The following is a 19,701-nucleotide window of genomic DNA, read 5'->3' on the forward strand; positions in this document are numbered from 1 at the left end:
TCTGTGCTGGGGCTGACACGGTTCTGATAAAACTATCCTAGGCTTTTTTGTGTTTCCCGACACCAATCAAGAAATAAAACTTGGCACAAACAATAAAATAATGCAATTAGACAAATTCTTATGTGAAACAAATCTTTCTAAGTGAAAAGGGAGGAAAAAACACCAATGTGTAACTGCAAAATTGGCAAGTCAGTGTCAGCCAAGTAAAAGAACCCAAATGAAAAAGTGATATTATCTGTGATTTAAAATGCATCTATGTTTATTTTTTTTTACTCCTGGGAGATTTTTGATGCACATGTGGGCTACAACTGCTGAGGACAAGAAAATGTTTAGGCTCGTCATCAAATGGAATAAGATCTAATAAGACTACCAGTCTCACTGGTGAAGACAGAGATGATAACTGTGCCACAATCAAGCACTGTCCACATTTCAAATTTATGTACATGGCTTTCAGAGCATTTTAATTGCATGGAATTTCATCATCTTCAGATTAGTTGTTTTATAGTCAATAATGGATAAATTCAATTATAGGGGCACTTCATTCTCAACTGTTATTTCTCTGAATTGTGTCCAAGTCTGCAGTGTTTCAGGTGAAACACATGAGATAAGATACAACATTCATGTTCAAACTGGATTTTCTTGTTGAATATTTTCTAACTAAGCTAGCTTTGCTTCTGGGTAATTTTTACAGAATTAAAAAAAAAAGTATTCATCTGTGGGCAGTTGGGATTTATTCAGAAATTACAGCCATGTCTAATAAGCATAAAAGCAGAAGCAAAATAATAATACATGATTTTGGTCCAAATTTAAATTTGGTTGGGAAACAGTAAATGCTCTCAATTCTTATTTCTTTGAGGTTTGCATGAGTAAATGTTATCTGGTCCTTGACTTCAAAGTTTTTAGTTGTACTTGAAATATTTCTGACTCAATAATCTATAAATCATTTAGTTTAATCCCTAGAGTTAATGTAAGAGTAAAAGTTTTCAGGGGGGAACACTTCAGAGAAATAAGAACTGAAAGAAATTAAAATGTATTTGTCTACTCTCAGCTTCACTCAGAATGACTGATTGTGGATGAGTGCAGCCTGTAATAGACTGGTGCCCAGTCTGTGGTTCCTGCATTAAACCCAATGCTGCCTGAACTGAAACGGGGTCTCTACAATCTTTACATGGACATGTGAGTTAGAAAATAACTTCATGTAATAGTTTTTTTTTTAAATTCATACTGCACAGTTTTAAAGATTCAATAAATAATAGTAATTAAAAGTACTGTGCATTTTTTTCTCACCTGCTTCAGAAAGGGCAGCAGCTACTTCATTCTGGGTAGAATAGATATTGCAAGCAGTCCAGCGACACTGTGCCCCTAAAGCCACCAAGGTCTCAATTAGGACCTAGAAATAGAACATAAACAATACAGTTAAGTAGACAGAACCATTCTAATCTTTATATCTCATAATAAGTGTTTTTATTTAAAACAAATTAAGGATATCAAATGTATTCCTTCATTACCTAACTATGCATTTAGTAATATTATATTTTTTTAAGAGAAACAGTTTTTTAATGGGCTGCAACCAAGTAGGTAAGAAGCGCATAACTCCAAATAATATCCATTACCATTAGAAAGTGCAAAGAATGCACAAATAAAGTAATACATACTTTTAAATCTTCAAGTAAGCAACAAATCACTAAAAAATAAAATACTCAATTTTTACACTACTAGAACAGTAGTAAATGTATCTGGCAGACAATACAAAAATGCACTGTAAATAAGCATAATAAAAGACTGACATTTTGAAGGAAAAGTTAAATCTCTCAAATGTTTACGGAAAGCATAAAACAAATTAAAGTTTTTTCTCTTTGACAAAATACACAAATCACATTAGTGTCAGATGAAACATAAATGTACCACTTTAATAATATACATCTGTGGAATGTTGGACATCAAATAAATAATACCCATATAAAAATAACCTCATGTCTACAAAACAAAACAAGTTGGCTGGGCTTTTGGGGATATGGGGGTATTATGCGTTCATTGATCTTGGGACTCATGTTAAAGTGAACAGCTTTATGAACACTAGTAAGTACCAAGACATTTTTGTTAACACCTAATGCCTTTAGCTAGGAGACTGAAATTTAGGTTCCAAAGTACATTCTTTTAAGACAATGACTGCAAAAATAATATCAAAATCCATAAATATAGAGTCAATTTACAATAAAATTAACATCAATCTGACACCTTCAGGCTTACTGAATATATCTGATTTACACTGAAGGACATAGCTCCAAGAAAAGATAAAGGATATCGAGGACCTGAAAAGATAACAGCCAAGGATATGTCTCATGTATTTTTCATTTTCATATATTACAGAAATTCATTTACCCTTACAAGAAGTGCTTAAAGTTCTGAAAATCAAATGACAGTAAATGTTTTTACTTAAATGCAATATAAAAAATAATCATATAAATTTTAAAACAATTACCACCTCAGGATTCACTTTGTAAGTCTGAAGAATTAAAAAAAAAAAAAAACCTACAACACACTTATTTTGGAAAGCGGTTAGTTCAAAATCACTTTCCCCCTCCTTCTAAATGGATACATCTTGCCGGTCTGTCTTTGTACCAGAGTTCCACCAACACTGATATAAACAACACTCTGATAAATAAAGATGCAATCTTACCGCAGTCTGAGCAGTAATGTGAGTGCAACCCACAATCTTTGCTGCAGCAAGTGGCTTCTCTCCTTGTGCTCTCTTTCTTAAGGCAATGAGGGCCAACATATCTGTACAAGGTGGAAATTTTAAACCATTGATACATTATTGTGGGGATATTCCATGATAAATTAGATGAGATTATAAGTAAATTTGATAAACTTAAAATATACAACGGCTCTTCACAACTAAAACAAGTCAGTATTTATTAACTACTGTCACCCATCTCAGTTAAAATAGTTGATAAAATCTGAAGTTACAAAAAGTTTTACCAAAAGAAATTTCACAAGTTACAAAATGTTTTACCAAAAGAAATTTCACTTGTAAGAGTCTATACTCTAGTCTTAAGTAAAATACTTTACTTATACGATGAAGTAAATCTTTAGGCTGATAGTATGGAAAGTCCTCAGGCTGAGCTGTCAGAGGAGCAGCATTTCAAAAAAAAAAAAAAGTAAACATTGTATTTTAATGTAATATTTTATTTGTATAAAAATCACCAAGTCAAATGACATTCAACCAGTATGGCTATGGCAGTTAGGTAAGGTAAGAAACCCAATGCTCCCCATACCAATTAGGTGAACTATAGTTGAATTATACTGCAAATTTGTCGACATTTTTCTTATTTTTATTAAGATATTGTTTTGTGTTGAGTATCCTATGTTTATAAAGGATGAAGGTTTGTCAAAGTTAATAGAGGGAAAACGATGAGTAATTGATTATTATCCAGCAGTGTAATGAAACCTTTATAATTTCTATGTGCATGAATATTGCATTAACTTTAAAAGACTTCCCACAACCAATAATGATGCAGTTTGAGCTATGATTATCTGCTGCCCAGAGACAAGATTTAACAGGGAATGCCAAATGAAGAGAACAGGATTTAGGATTTAGCAATTTCACAATACCCACTTTCACGTACTGTGTTAACAGGTGATACCAACATTAACTTGAAATGAATACAGCAGTAAAGAAAATTAAATAATTCAATATTTTCAGATTAATAAACACATATTTAGAGAAAAAAATATTTGCAGTTCCCTCAGAAGTCGTAGTATCGTTAATTGTAAGACACTTTTGGTAAAAAAAAATAAAAAAAATAAAGGCACACATAAGCAACTTTTAGACAAGGAAAATACTTGAACAGTCTTTCAACCCTCCTGTTTTATGAGCTTTAAATACACATATATACATATCCTAAGGTACATACTGCTTTAAACATTTTTAATACCATCACAATGAAGGGTTTTTCTAAACCTATGTTCAGGCCATACAGCTCACCTGATCAGTGCTGCTTGGCCAAGAAACTGAGGGAACCACAAAGATCTATTATTAAAATATTGTTTTTCTTGTTTGTGTTAGGATGATTCACCTGACCATACACTATCTGCACACTGAGATCTCAGAAACACAGTACCTTTCTATTAAATGCCAGACAGAAAGGTGTCTGTGTACACTGTAGTAAGAAGTAACCACAAATTAAAACCTCGTCCATTCATAATTTTAACAGGAAGAACTGGAATTTAAATGCATTGCTCACTGGAGGGTGTTAAAGAATGAATTTCTCAAAATTTGTGTTGATCTTATTATAAATAGCCGGTTATTTTTTTCCATATAAGATGTTAATTCATCTAGATGGCTAGAGAGATTTTATGTCAAGTTTCATACTAAAATATCAGGTAAAAAATTTTATTGTAAATATTCATTTGTTTAGTGTTTTACTTTGGAAGTTAACTCTGTTGAAGAGGTTTCTTTACTTTTCAATGAGTTTGAATTTTACTGATAAAATATATAAGCAGCATATTGGTTAGATCTTTTTGCAGTTTGCTCACTCTCACTTCTCTATTATTTGTTTTATATAGACAATTGTTTTTCTTACATATTAAGGGCTTAAGCAACAACTTTAAACTGACTTTGTAGTCATGAGTATGGTGTATGCAAGTTTGTACCCTGGAATCAGATGACCCTCAATCCACAGGATGATTTTTGCTTAATGATGGATGTTGGCAGGATAGGTTCTAGCATCTTGTGAACCTGTACTGGAATTATAGGGTTCCAAAAATAGCCAGATTAATAGATTTTGGGAAAAGCTCATTAAAAGTACTTATTTATTCGACAAATTTCAAATGTACAGGATTACTTTTTGCCACTTTGTCACCACTGATTTACTACTGTGACAATACTATCTCTGCTACAGTACTGATTTCTTCTTTGCAGTTATAAACCATGAAAACTCTGATACTTTCTGTGTTGCATCTTCTTCTCTCAGAGCTTTTAAAACATCTCTTTAGTTAAATCTCCCCATAAAGTGTAGGGAAATCTTGGGTGGAAAAAACAAAAACAAACTACACATATTTTATACATCTTGTATAAAAGGATTACTGGGCAGAAAAAGGTTGTACACTGTACCTTAAGTTCTACTGGTAGATCTAATATGTTCAATATTTAGGTCAAGAGACTGCATGGAGTAATTAGAACATAACAAGAACATATTTTGAAAATAGCTGACTTTCAAGTTGTGACACAGCACATAGTCACTTGTTAATAGTAATTATGTGTCAAATCTTGAAAAGAGAATTACTGGTACAGTTCTAATTGTGTGTGACAGCTTAGATACATCAGATTTAATCCAGCAGCACTATTAGTTAAACCTGTCTTGCTATGAGACTAAAAACCAGAACTGTTTGCTGATTACATCAAATAAAAAAAAATGTAACTGTTAAAATGATTAAATATTCTGTTTCAATCATATGCAGAACACGACAGATTACATAATGTCAATAAAATTAGTTGTTTTTTCCTTCATAATAATATACGATATAACTGTGAAGCTTTGCCCTTAACTGTTTTTATCTTGTTATATTGATCCCCCAACCATTTCAACAAGAAATACAAAATAAAGTAAGAAACTAAAGTCCATATCCAACCTTGCTCAGCAATTTCAATTTCTCTTCGACCAAACTCAGCTTGTTTAATGTTCTTCACACAAAAGTCACTGTTCCCTTTGCTGTTGATCTGTGTCTTGTCCCTGGGTGATGCTTCGTCATCCGAGCTGTCTGTATAAGAAGCAGCTAGAAAGACAGATTTTGAAAACTAATGGATTTGAACAAAATACAAGCATTAAACAACAACCAAACAACAATATGAATGTTTTATTAACATTGCTTTTATATCTACTACTTGGAAGTTAAAGACAAAATATAACATCTAGCCGTGGAACAAGACCTCAGTGTCTATAGGTAATACTGTATTATTTTAATCAATTTGTTAAATATTTATTGTACTCCACCAAAACCATTAGATACTAGCCTGCACCACAGTATACTATCAATCCTTAGGAAAGGTTATGGCAGCCAGATCACCCAGGCCAACAAAGGTGTGCCTTTGTCCAAGGACCAGGAAAACCAATTTTCTCTGGATTACATGTCCTGTATACCCAAGTTCTGATTTTAATATTCTGCATTGTCAAACAACAAGAGTTCATTATAATGTATTCATACAATGACATTTACTTATTGGGTAGCATTGTCACATTGTAGGTAGTATTGCTGCCCTCTCAGATCTAGGATTCTGGGTTTGAACTTAATATCCTAATGTTGTCTATATGGACTTTACATGTTATTTCTGTTTCTCCTTTGGTTCATCTAAGGGTCATTCAGTTTCCTCTAAAAAACCCAAAGACATACAGGTTACATTAACTCACAAATCCAAATTGCCCCTATCTAGGTGTGTGCATTAGTGGGCTCCACGTTGGACTGGCACTCCCTCAGGACTGCCTAAACAGCCTCTGGCCCTGGCCCCGGCCCCAGCCTGCAAAGACCCCAAACTAAATTAAGTAGGTTCAGGCATGTTATGTAATATTTACTAATTATTCCTAGAAGCTACTTAGAGAACCAAATTAAAATAAAACACAGGTTCAAAATCCTAGTGACAAAAAATTCTGTTCTTTGTCTATGTGGAGTTTATTCATTCTCCTCCCCAGTTTCCAGTTAATAGCAATACACTGGTCCAGTCTGAGTGAGCATACATTTGACTACAGTTCTCCGTGGTAGACTTACACTCCATTCAGATTCGATTCCTCTTTTGCAATCAATGTTACTAGGATACATAGCAGACTGTCCCAGAACTAATTTAGAATTGCATAAGAATTAAATAACTTTGGAAAAAACAAGTGAATAAATGAATAAAAGATATCTGCATTTGTATATACTGTACTGTATTTTTTTTTCTTTATTTATCTAATTGTTTTTTTTTATAGCGGGTTGGATAATGTATGGATGGATAGCTGTATTTGTAAATGTGTGTATATTGCAGTTTCCATTGACAGGCTTCATGTAGAACAAAACTTAATTTTAATTTAACAGAGCAAACTATTGCCATATAGAAGCTGTATATATAAACTGGAAGCAGCATCTTACGTAAAGATTTGCTTATGTTATAAAAATACAATAATGGATTTTTGAGAAAACACAGTAAGGTGTTTTTCTTTAGTACTGTAAGAGTATTGCACATTGTTTGTCTTTACATGTAAGAAAAGAGGTTCCTAGGAATAAATACGAATAAACACTTCCTGGAAAGATGTACTAGTAAAACAATTACTACTGAAAGGAGTTCTATTTTAATATAAAAGCACATAATATAATTGGAAGCTCTAAGGCAACATAAGTCAGAAAAAAACTAAAAATAAAAAAAGACAGTAAGAAACTATAAGCTTGCCCATGGGGTAAAAAAGAAACAGATGAGTCCATATCATCACCACTGCTAAAAACATTAACTTTGTGGTACATCCACACAACACTAAGCAGAACTGACTACATTCAGAGAAATGACCAGAGAAGTAATGTTTTTTCTGGAGCAAATTTACAGAGGAAAATAGGTGAACATAATGGTAACAGCAAAATGTTTCAATACTTTGAAAAGCTTGGAGGATCTCTTTTGTTAAAATAATAATTTGCTTAATTTTAGGTAACAACAAAAATTGTGTATGTTTAATTTCTCAGACTAAAGTTTAATGCTTGTGTTATACTGTAGTCTGCTTATTGCATCTGAAACAATCAGAGGGACAAAAAATCATTCATAGCACACAAGTAATATTTAAGTTTTGTTTGCAATATCTAAGCCCCAGTCCAATTAATAAATCAAATGAATCCCATTTTTATTGGCACTGGAAGCCAAAGCCATTTGTGGAATCAGGCAAAAACCAATAGAGAAGCATCCACCTCAGGGCATACTTTGACCAATTTAAAATTGTCCAACTAATAGGTGACTGTGTGCAGAGGGTGCAGACCTTTAAATATCTGGGAGTGCAGCTGGATGACAAATTGGACTGGACTGCCAATACTGATGCTCTATGTAAGAAAGGTCAGAGCAGACTATACTTTCTGAGAAGGTTGGCATCCTTCAACATCTGCAGTAAGATGCTACAGATGTTCTACCAGACGGTTGTGGCGAGTGCCCTCTTCTACGCGGTGGTGTGCTGGGGTGGCAGCATAAAGATGAAAGACGCCTCACGCCTGGACAAACTTGTTAAGAAGGCAGGCTCTATTGTAGGAGTAAAGTTGGACAGTTTGACATCTGTGGCAGAGCGACGGGCATTAAGCAAACTCCTGTCAATCATGAATAATCCACTGCATCCACTGAACAGTGTCATCTCCAGGCAGAAGAGCAGCTTCAGTGACAGACTTTTGTCACTGTCTTGCTCCACTGACAGACTGAGGAGACTGTTCCTCCCCCACACTATGCGACTCTTCAATTCCACCCAGGGGAGTAAATGCTAACATTACTCTAAGTTATTGTCTGCTTTTTTTTCATTTTTATTACTATTTAATTTAATATTGTTTCTTTGTATCAGTATACTGCTGCTGGATTATGTGAATTTCCCCTTGGGATTAATAAAGTATCTATCTATCTAATCTGCATTCATTTGGAATATGGGAGGACATCCCACAGAGCAAAACTCATGCAGACATGAGGAAAGAATGCACAATCCACATAGTTACTAAATCAGAACTAGAACTGAGTCATCTGAAGCAATGAGGCAACAACACTAACCACTATTCTGTTAACATGTAATCATTATGATCACTTTCTCTGAAAGAAATAAAATTACATGAATAAAAAAAAAAGTTGAAATCATACAATAAACTGAGTAAGATTTTTCTTTAGTAAAATGAACAGGTACAGAAAGAAAAATACAGGAAATGGCAGGTTTAATTAATATATAATGAACAGATAAGTGACATTGTATGGCCACCACTTTTTTGCACTAGCATCCAATAAACTTGCTAACAAAACTGTTGAAATCTGTTGAGTGCAGGGTTTACTGTGTAGCAACCAAATTCCCCTCATACTATGATCCTCTTCTTAGGATCCACTCTAAAAATACATACATGTTGCTAACAAGTTTAACCAGTGTCAGATTTAGGTATAAGCTAAACAGACTAAAGTTTAGGGCCTCATAAAATTTCACATTATTTTTTATTTGTATTGCAGTTTTAAATGTGTAATCAGTACGTGCATTCATATGAAAATACTTTTCACTTTAAATACCTTGCTATGTTTAACAAGGGGCCTCCAAGCTTTATATAGCTTAGGGCCTCACCAAGTCTAATCTGGCACTGAGTTTAACACTCTGAAAGTGCAATCCTTTTAAACAGTTACCAGATGGAACAATGCTGGTATTCTGCCAGGGTATCTATGTTTAATGAACTATTTACATATGATCAGAGGAGATGGAAATAATATAATAACTTAAATAACTAACTGAAGTACAAAAGCTATATATAGGAGTAAAATGGTTTCACCTAACTAATTAGATGTTAGAAAAAAGTATCTAATAGAATCAACACCAGTACAAAAAATACAACATGTCTACTAAAAAATGCATCAATTCAAAACTTTTAAAATATTTAATCATAGTTTGTAAATAAATAACAAAAATCAGAAACAGTAGCACAGACAAATTAAAATGATTTCTATACAAAGCAGTGGTAGCGTTACTACCAAGAGAATAAAAACAGTAATCTTTTTTGTTGGAAGTTATGGATTAGACTGATACAAATACCTGAGCTGTAGCTGTCCGTGGAAGACTGGGAGATGGAACGAGAAAGAGACCTGCGTCCTGTTTTCGTAGGAAAGCGGTTGAATTCCTGTTTGTCATCAGCAAACTGTATTTGCTAAAAAGCAAAAGACAGATTTTACTTCAAAAGATACACAACCAAAAATAAAAAAATATGCACAACCTATGGCAACAAAACCCTTTTTTTATATAACACTCAAGTAGGGGTTCGGACACTCTACAAGTTAAACTCTCCTCCTCATTCATTTTACATTTACATTTGCTGTAATTGCTTAGCATATGCTTCTATCCAAAGTGACTTACAAAGCATGTCAATAGAATTGAGTAAACATTAGTGTGGGGTCTAATTGGAAAACAAGCGTTACAGGACAAAAGGTACACAATTGATTACCACAGGTGAAAATCTCATAAACAAAATACAAGCTTGCTACAATTTTCTAGATCACAAAACCTTAGACAGAAGTTCAAACAAAAATGTTTTCAAAGGGTTCTTAAACACAGTAAGGAAGACAGCAGTTTGGATGGAAGTAGGGAGATTGTTCCACCAGCCAGGAGCTACACACGAAAAAGATCTGGAATGAGATTTGATACCACGAAGAGGTGGCATCACCAGACAACATTCAGTGGTAGACCTCACCAGTCAAGAAGAAGCATAGGATCTCACAAATGTCTCCATATATAAAGATGCAGACACAGTGATTGCTTTGTAGGCAAGCATCAAGGATCTGAACATAATATGTGCCACTACAGGGATGTCAGTGTAGTAATCTGAAGAGAGGAGTGACATGTACCTGCATGTTTAACACCAGACATGCCCCTGCATTTTAAATAATCAGCAGTAGTTTAGTGACACATGCCAGTGTTCCAGCCAGCAGAGTGTTGTAGTAGTCCAGATGTAACAAGACCAAAGCCTAGACCAGGGGCCTCATGTATAAACGGTGCGTACGCACAGAAATGTTGCGTAAGAACTTTTCCACATTTAAATCACGATATATAAAACCTACACTTGGCGTAAAGCCACGCACTTTTCCATGGTACCTCATACCTTGTCGTACGCAAGTTCTCTGCTCGGTTTTGCAGACTGGCGGCACCCAGCGTCAAAGCAGTGCTACTGTTCCTGTGTGGTTACACCTTATTTTCCTGACGCGGCTTTATAAAGACACTGACACTAACTGCATATTGTTTATTAGTGTAACGAATCTGATTGTAATTAACTTGTAACAATATAATGGTCCAAGGAAAAACCATAGTATTCCAAATACCCTAACTGCTTTAGCGTTGTTACTCTCACTTCTCCTCCTTCTTCTTCTTTCAGCTCCTCCCGTTAGGAGTTACCACAGCGGATCATCTTTTTCCATATTACTCTCACTGCACCACTCGGAGTATTTATATCACTGTATCTGAGTGTGAATCACAGCAGCAGCTGATCGGAAAGAGAATTATCGGTATACAGCTTCAAGGACACGCTGTCTCAGCCACTGCCAAACATTTTAAAGCCTTTCCTGTATGGACCTCACAGTTCAGAAACAGTTTCATCCCAAGAACTTTAAACGCACTCAATCAATTGCTCCTTGTAGAACTGTTAGTACTTATAAGTACAATCACCCCACTGTAAACTTGCACTACACTTATAATATTGCACAACCTGCACCACTTTATTAAGCGCGTATTTACATATGATGATATCATTTTTAAGATGAAATGCAGCAAAATATGTTTCTTATATTTTACAGATAAAACTTTAACTTCATTTATATAATCTATATTCTTCACTGGGAGTGTCGTGAAGGATAGAATAATTAAACATGTACTACGAAGATATTTCAATGTTCCTTAAACGTTTTGAAGAATCGGCGCTAAGCTTACAGATGGCTTAACTTCTATTACAAAGCTGATTGTGTGGCAATTGGTTACTTGGGGAAAGAAAAGTAAGGACTGCAATGGTGGCTACGCCAATATATATTGAATATAAAACAGAAAGAGAAAATAACAACACAGCTAAAAACGCAGCAACAAATTTCGGCAAAAGTTAAATGCTTGTGTCATGAGCACGAGGTGGCTATGCAGTGTCTGCAACAGGCATGGCCATGCATCGTGCATAAGCTACCTTACTGACATTGGTGGGCAAAGGAGCCACAGATTCTTCTGCTGCCCAGTGCCACCACAAGCCTAGAGCCGCCCCTGAGTACTGCTGCAATAAATTATTTCATCGAAGTGAAACTCATGTTTAATAACGTGCTTTAACTCCTATCATCATAAAAATGATATCACATATACATCTCAGTATTTTAGTTATTCAGAGAGCTGTAATATCACAAATGTAATGGATTCTGTGTCCAGTTGGAGGAAGAGAGCCGGTTTAAGAAGCAAGTAGTGATTCACACACATAGAGCACATAGAAGATCAAATACAAAACAAAGCATTTAACGTGCTACTTTAATTACGATGTGATTTGAGAAACTGGTTAAACGATTTTAAGATGAAGTTTATGATGTTCTACTTTAATGACAAAATAAACTACGTGATTAAAGTGGAAATGTCGCGATTGAAGTTGACATTTCGTGCTTTTCCCCCCACTGTGTGCCTTTTGTTCTCTGTACCCTAATAAGCTTTCATATGACACTCAGACAGTGGGCTAGAACTCGCCTTTTCACGGCAACTTTGATATGTGACTTCTTTTTTGTTTCCGGCACTGTGCGATTTTGTGAACGTGTGCTTTCAAGTTTCTCCAACACGCTATGTCACTCGATCAACTTCCTTTTGTTGATTATACCACGGTTTATTTAAACAAATAGTATGTTTTTCCCTTGCCTCCACTTGGTATTCGCTGAAATTCTTATATTTTCCCCCGTGCTTTTCCCATTGTCTTTTCACAGAAAGCTGAGTTTAAGGCGATTTGCCTTCATTTGCATATTCGCGTAATTCTGGGAGGAGTTGGGGTGTTACATAAAGCGCGTGCATGAGCGTTACTTTTCACGCTGATCGGGATTTATGTAGCGGAAGAACGTGGAAGCTGGAGTACGCACAGATTCCTGCATCTGGATTTTTCTGTGCGTAAGCACATTTCAGCTTTTGTGCTTATGCCATGTTATAGTGCGAGTTCTACGCACAGCATTATACATGAGGCCCCAGGAGTTGTGCTGCATACTCTGTCAGTAAATTTGCAAGACTAAGAGACTGTTGCAATATGGTCAATGAAGGACTACTGGTTATTGATCACCACCCCCAGGTTGTGTACCAAGTTGGAGGGTGTTAGCTATAATGAGCTGATCTGAAGAGATATGGTGTGCTGAATAGACAGACAAGCTGGGACATCAAGAATCTTGATCATTCTACCAAAACCACTATAACAGTAAGTAAAAGTGAAAACTTAGAAGAACATTATCTAATGTGGAACATGGGCACAACTTCATTGGTCCCGATTGGTCCATCCAGGCAACATCAATGACACCTATGGGTTATTTCGTGTCATTCAGAATTTATGTATTCTCTATATCTCTGCTCATTTTTATAATAAACATTCATAAACAAGCTACTGCTTGATTATATTTTACCAATGCAGGGTGTTCTGATTCAGTGTTCAGTGTTCACATCGACTTCCACAAAATATGATAATGTACACAGTCATAAACCTTCTCCAAGTCAACAAAACAAAGACTGACAAACTTCCATGACTTCTTTCTTTACATCAGCTTTCCTAACCATTTGTGTCTATCAATGGCTCATAGGAGTACTTGTATGGCTCTCACCAACCACCTTTTAACTATAGTTTTTTTTGTACAAGCTCCTTCTAATGAGATCTTCTACAGGTCCATTGAGATTCTGTGTACCAAACCTCACTCAAAACAAGAGAGGCACTCTTGAGAATCCCCTTCAACTAAGGTGTTTAACAATCATTTCAAAGACAGGCTTACTACTAATTTACCTTTTCTAAGATATTGCAGAAGAAGCTTCATCTTTCAGACCAAGCTAACCACCATATGATGATCAACAGACAGTTCAACACTTCTCTAGCCAGGTTTCCAGGACATTTAGCTGGCCTCATATCAGAATAACACAACTACAAAATTGAACCTTTTATGGTACCAGGCACATTTATTAGCAAACTTGTCTTTCAACATATTTATTTAAGACAGTCTGGGTCTCCCACATAGATCAACCACAAATCACCACAAAGATGCAGATCACCCACAACTTTGCTAATAATCATGTTCCTTCATACAATGTTGCCGTTAATCATGTGAGCAACCAGGTCTCCCAGTAGTACTATGCCCTTTGAACCACATAAGCTTAGGTTTCTATAAAGAATGACTACTCTGTACAGCGGATACATGCATACACACATAAGCAGCATACAAAGTATTACCATACACATCATCAAGTCAAACTAAGGTGAATGCCTAATCCCTTGGTACAAACTCCAACTGTACCATTAGGTGGGGGCTTGCCTTGAATTTATCTCCACAATCCCCTGGGGCTTCACCTTTGCAAAAATTCATGAACAATCAAACACTTCTGTCCATTGATGAGCATAATGTTGAGTATGATTATATTTAGTCCATAGTTTTTATGTCTTCACTGTGAACATAGGCTCCTTCCCTACCATTAAAGTTCTACATCCCCAAAAGCTATTTTAAATCAGCCAAAGTTTGCTCTGTTTGGATCTGCTCCACATGTGCTTCTCACTTAAAACCAACAGTTCATTTTTTGGGTGATGAACCTACACTGTAGGTTAAAAAGCTCACCTGGCTAACAGGAACTCTCCAATGAGCACCATCCATAGGCTTGGACCTTGTAATGTGTCCCTTTTCCAGGTATGATCCATTTAAAATTATCAAGTGCCTTTGTTGGAAACAAACTTTACATTACTCACTTTCTGAAATTTGGAAAATACACCTACAGTATATTTAAGTCCAAATAAGTAAGAAAGAATTATAGAGATTATAGCTATTGTGTATTATTTTCACATCTGATTCTTTATGGTAACAATTTTAAAGATGGAAGGAGTGATGACGGTTTATTTTTGACCCCCGATATTTTGTGAAGTATTTCTCAGTCCTCTAAAAATACACTAATGTAGAAAATATTGCAATTTTTGGCTAGAAGAAAATTGAATCTCTATTGAGTTTGATTATGCCTGTAATACTACTATATGAAAAGCTTTGGACAGACTGTGTGTCTAGTGTGCATGTATGTCACACAAACAAGAAGAAATTATGTTACATAATCCTAGGCTGCCTAAACATGACTAATTTCTAACAAGAACATCACTTCAAAGAGAATAATGCTCTGTAACACTAACAGACACCAAATATGAACTTTGATAACAACATTAGTTTTCAACAAAACAACTACTTAAAATCATAAAGTTTAGCTGTCAAAATGCCATACACCATTTCCATGAACTGCATTATTTAGTACATGCATTCCATCTATTTTTTGTATACGAGGGATATCCAGAAAAAAAGGTTACAAGTGCCCTGGAGGGTGCAGGGAATTTTTTTTTTTGAAGGTTGGCATACCTGCGTGTAGGGGGATCCTAACGGTCAAAATAAGCCCAGGACCGCGTCAGTCTGTTGTGAAATGTCATCACAGCAAGTGACTTTGTCAACCTCTGCTGAGGCCGTTTGCCCCACCTACCGCCGATGCGAGATTCTGTCTTTTGGGACAGAAAAGGGGTTTTGTTGGTGGATTTCATGGCCAAAGGGACCACCATCAACGCTGAAACATATTGTGAGACCCTAAAAAATTGAAAAAAAAGATTAAAGACAAAAGGAGGGGAATGCTGACTCATGGTGTGTCCCTCCTTCACGACAACGCCAGACCCCATACCGCTCGTGTGAATCAGGACCTGCTTGCGTCCTTTGGATGGGATATTGTTACCCACCCACCCTATTCCCAGGACCTTGCGCCCTCAGATTTTCACCAAACTGAAAGAATTCTTGGGTGGGAAACGTTTTTCCAACGATGAGGAGGTGAAGGAGACAGTGGAGAAGTGGCTTTCGGAGGTGGAGCGGAGCGTATTCGACGGGGGTATAAAAAAGCTGGTGCCCAGGCTGAAGAAGTGCATCGAAGTTAACGGCGATTATGTTGAGAAATAAACACATATTTTAGAACATACCCTGTAAATTTGGTTGAAATATATTCATTTTTCAATTTTTAACAGCTGTTGTAACCTACTTTTCTGGATATCCCTCGTATTTGCATTTAACAGATACAGTGGGTATAGAAAAGAATCACCCCCTTCGGAATATTCCAATTTGTTTTGCTTTACAGCCTTAAATGAAAACACACAAACCAATATTTTTTCCAGCTTCACTTACTCAATGCAATTTATAACATCCAAGTGAAAGATATCAATATATATATATATATATATATATATATATATATATATATATATATATATATATATACACACACACACACACACACACACAGTAGAACCTCTGGTCACAAACGTTTCGGAACATGTGCAAATCAGGTTACAACCAAAAAGTCTGCCAAAATTTTGCATCTGTTCACGACCACACGCTCTGGTGGCGAGCAAAAATACTGCCGGCCAGTTTCCCTATGCACGTTCGTAAGCGCCAATGTTTTCCCATTCTCCGTTTCCCATTTTCTTTTGCTTGCATATACAGGGCCTAACAAAGCAGCTGATGCTGCAAAAGGAGTTACAATGTTAACCAAGCAGAGGCCTCAAGTGCTGGAAGAGGTGGAAAAAGCTGTTGCTTGTGTGGTTGAACGAGAAGCATCTTGCAGGGGATAGCGTAAGCAAGGATATCATACGTGAGAAAGCCAGGAAGATTCATAGCGCTTTGCTGAAAAAAAAATCCTTCTTTAAGTGGCAAAGGTGAGGTATTTAAAGCCAGTAGAGAATGTTTTGAAAAGTTTTGCAAGAGAAGTGGCATTTAAGAGGTTGCGAGTAAATGAGGAAGGCCCCGACTCCCTGCCCTCAGTCCACAGCCATGCTCTTGAATTTGCATAAATACATCAGTACCCCAAGCGAACTATGGTACTTAACGTGATGAGGGAAATCACAAAATCAACCGGAAAGTTTAAGCAAATAGAAAACGACCAGATCTAAATCCGTTAAGTAATTCTGTAGTGAAAAGCAGAGAGACATACAGACAGAACGCACTTGGAGCACGTCCCAAGTCCTATAATATATAAAAGCCAAATACCACTGACTCACTCATCACAAAATCTCCTAAATCTATAGCTCATGAACTAAATTATAAGCCATCTTGCTACAAACCAGAATGCCTTTTATATTTAACATTGTGTAGACAGAAATTATACAAGTTATATAATTAGGCAAGTTTTAAAGTATTCTCTTGATATACTATATAATGTGGGCTGATGGTGAGGTTATTTAAAGATACAGCCTGTTTTACAAAAAATACTGAGTATTGTAAGGCTAACCAAAATTAATGAAAATTAAATTAATAACCACTCTGAGGGCTCATAACTAATTATAACACAGCAGTGTGACTAGGGAGACAGTCTTTCTATGCTGAACCTATAAACAGCAATGCAAGAAATCTGGAAGTACTGTTTTTACTGTTCAATGGCTGTTAAATTCAGCTTCATTGAGAAGGCTCTGCTGTATTTTGTAAAGAAACAAAAACATAAGATGCAATATAAAATAGCCTTCAAGCAAACCTTGTTGAACTTCAGCATGCTCAACAGAGATAATTAAGCTCCTTTACTGAAATAGGTTAATCTGGACTTCATAAAATTATTCAGCTAACTTGATCTAGCCTTTTTCAAAACAGTTTCTTGCATACTACTTGATAGTGTGCTAGAAAGATTAAACTGTTCATTAGATTCTATGAAGACTGCATTAGTTAAAATAATCTCAACTACCTCTTCAGTCTTGGACAATTTTAGACTTCTCTCTAACCTACCTGTTTTAAGTAAAAGTCTAGAAAAAGTAGTTACTTAGCACTTAAATGACTACTTAAATAAAACTATTATTCTGGGTAAGTTCCAGTCATGTTTTGGATTAAGTATGAGTACAAAAACTTATTTGTTACAAGCAGTTAATGACTTAATACAGACGATTTAATACAGACAAACAGCACAGCTTTTCTTGTTTTTAGATTTGAGTGGAACTTTTTACAAGATAGATCACAGGATTCTCATTAAACACTTTACTCTTTATGGCAGAGCTTTAGGTTGATTTAAGTCACGTATAACAGGTAAAAGTTTTTAAGTAGTTGTGACTAAATATCAGAGATCCAAAAAATTGTAAACAGTGTCACAGGAATCAGCTCTGGGGTTTCTGCTATTCTATCTATGTACTACTCTACAAGAACTATTATAGCTTTGCTGACAACACAGCTTTACTTATCTTTGAAATGAAGATGTACCTGAGGCTCTAAGCCCTCTGATCCAATGTCTTGGTAACATTACAGAATGGATGAATATTAATGAGTATACATTTCCTTAAAATAGAAAAAAAAATAATAATAATTTTTAGCATAAATAAAAAAGTGATTGCATTCATATTATTAAAATGGTGTTGTTTCATTTTAGAAACACTGTGAAAGTTAGACTTCTTATAAGTTACTGAAAAAAGTTTTATTTTTAATAGACATGATTACTGTAATGCACTACTCACTGGACAACAAAAGAAAGATAATGGGCTACAGTTAGATGAAAATGCAGCAACAAGAAATCTTAAACAAGAAAAGATAATTTGAGCAAATCTCTCTGGTTTTAGCATTGTTACAATAGCTGATTTTGTCCTTTAGAACTGATATTAAAATACATTTAATCATACACTACAATATACAAGGCTCCAAACAATCTAGAACAGGGGTGGGCAGATTCAGTCCTGGAGGGCTGCAGTGGCTGCAGGTTTTTGTTCCAACCCAATTGCTTAATTAGAAGCAATTATTGTTCAAGTAACTCTTCTGCTTCACTTTAGTTGTCTCGCTCATTAAGATTTTGAACCCTTATTGCTTATTTTAGTCTTAAACAGCTGTAGTCTTGGTTTTTAATTGCTCCTTATTAGCAATAAGATGCAAATGACAAAAGAGAACAGCATTTCTCCATTTAGCTTGTTTCCACTTACACCTGTGTGTATTTATCATGTACTATTGGGTTTAATTAAATACTTGGAAGGAAAGTGAAGAGAAAAAAGTGAAGCACTGAGAAAAGTAATCTGTTTTAGACTTCAAATCATTTGGATGATATCCTTAGAAAGGAAAAAAAATCTAGGATATGAGAATGACTTGACATGGCAGAGTTAAAGCACTAGCAAGCCATGAAATTAAATAATTGACAAGGATTGGTTATTAATTAAGTAACTGGGTTAGAACAAAAACCTGCAACCACTGCGGCCCTCCAGGACTGAATTTGCCCACCCCTGATCTAGAACATTCTGGAGTGTGTGTCCCCAAACATTCTAAACCATAATCTTAGATCCTCACACACTGGTTTGCTTATTATTTTGAGAGCAAAGCATACCAGAACTAGTAAAGTGGAGTTTTGTTCTGAAGAACCAAAACGTAATGCTTTAGTTATAGAAATAGCCAGTCTAATACTGTTAAACATTTTGAAACACTTGTAAAAACCCACTTTTTTAATTTGTCCTTTTCATAATTCCTAAAGTACCAAAATATAATATACTTATTACTATAGTAATAAGTAGTAATAATATACTTAAAGTATGCACTATTCACTAAGCACTACTTCTCACGGCTTTATTTTTCTTTAGTAGCATCCAGTGGTCATTGTTGATCCTCTTTCATTTCTCTCCTAATTATTCACACAACCTTGAATTCTTCAGCACTTCTGTGAAGTTAGAAAACTCTCACACAGTGCATCATATGGGTATGGTTGACCTTGAGGAACAGTGTAAGTACAGTATACTGTATTCTGCACAATCCATGGAATGGCGAGTTTA

At 35.5% G+C, this 19,701-nt stretch overlaps 1 protein-coding gene across 2 annotated transcripts in view; it reads right to left on the bottom strand.

The window, feature by feature from the left end:
- Positions 1 to 19,701, bottom strand: part of ahcyl1 (adenosylhomocysteinase-like 1) — a 119,455-nt gene that overhangs the window by 33,434 nt on the left and 66,320 nt on the right. For both annotated transcript variants that reach the window (XM_039748543.1, XM_039748544.1), the window contains exons 2-5: positions 9,771 to 9,882; positions 5,635 to 5,778; positions 2,681 to 2,781; positions 1,288 to 1,390 (exon numbers count right to left, since the gene is read on the bottom strand). In XM_039748543.1, coding sequence (XP_039604477.1) covers positions 1,288 to 1,390; positions 2,681 to 2,781; positions 5,635 to 5,778; positions 9,771 to 9,882 — 460 coding nt within the window. The remainder of the gene's footprint in view (positions 1 to 1,287; positions 1,391 to 2,680; positions 2,782 to 5,634; positions 5,779 to 9,770; positions 9,883 to 19,701) is intronic.

Source organism: Polypterus senegalus, chromosome 3 (assembly GCF_016835505.1).
Source record: "Polypterus senegalus isolate Bchr_013 chromosome 3, ASM1683550v1, whole genome shotgun sequence".
In the NCBI taxonomy this organism is placed as follows: Eukaryota; Metazoa; Chordata; class Cladistia; order Polypteriformes; family Polypteridae; genus Polypterus; species Polypterus senegalus.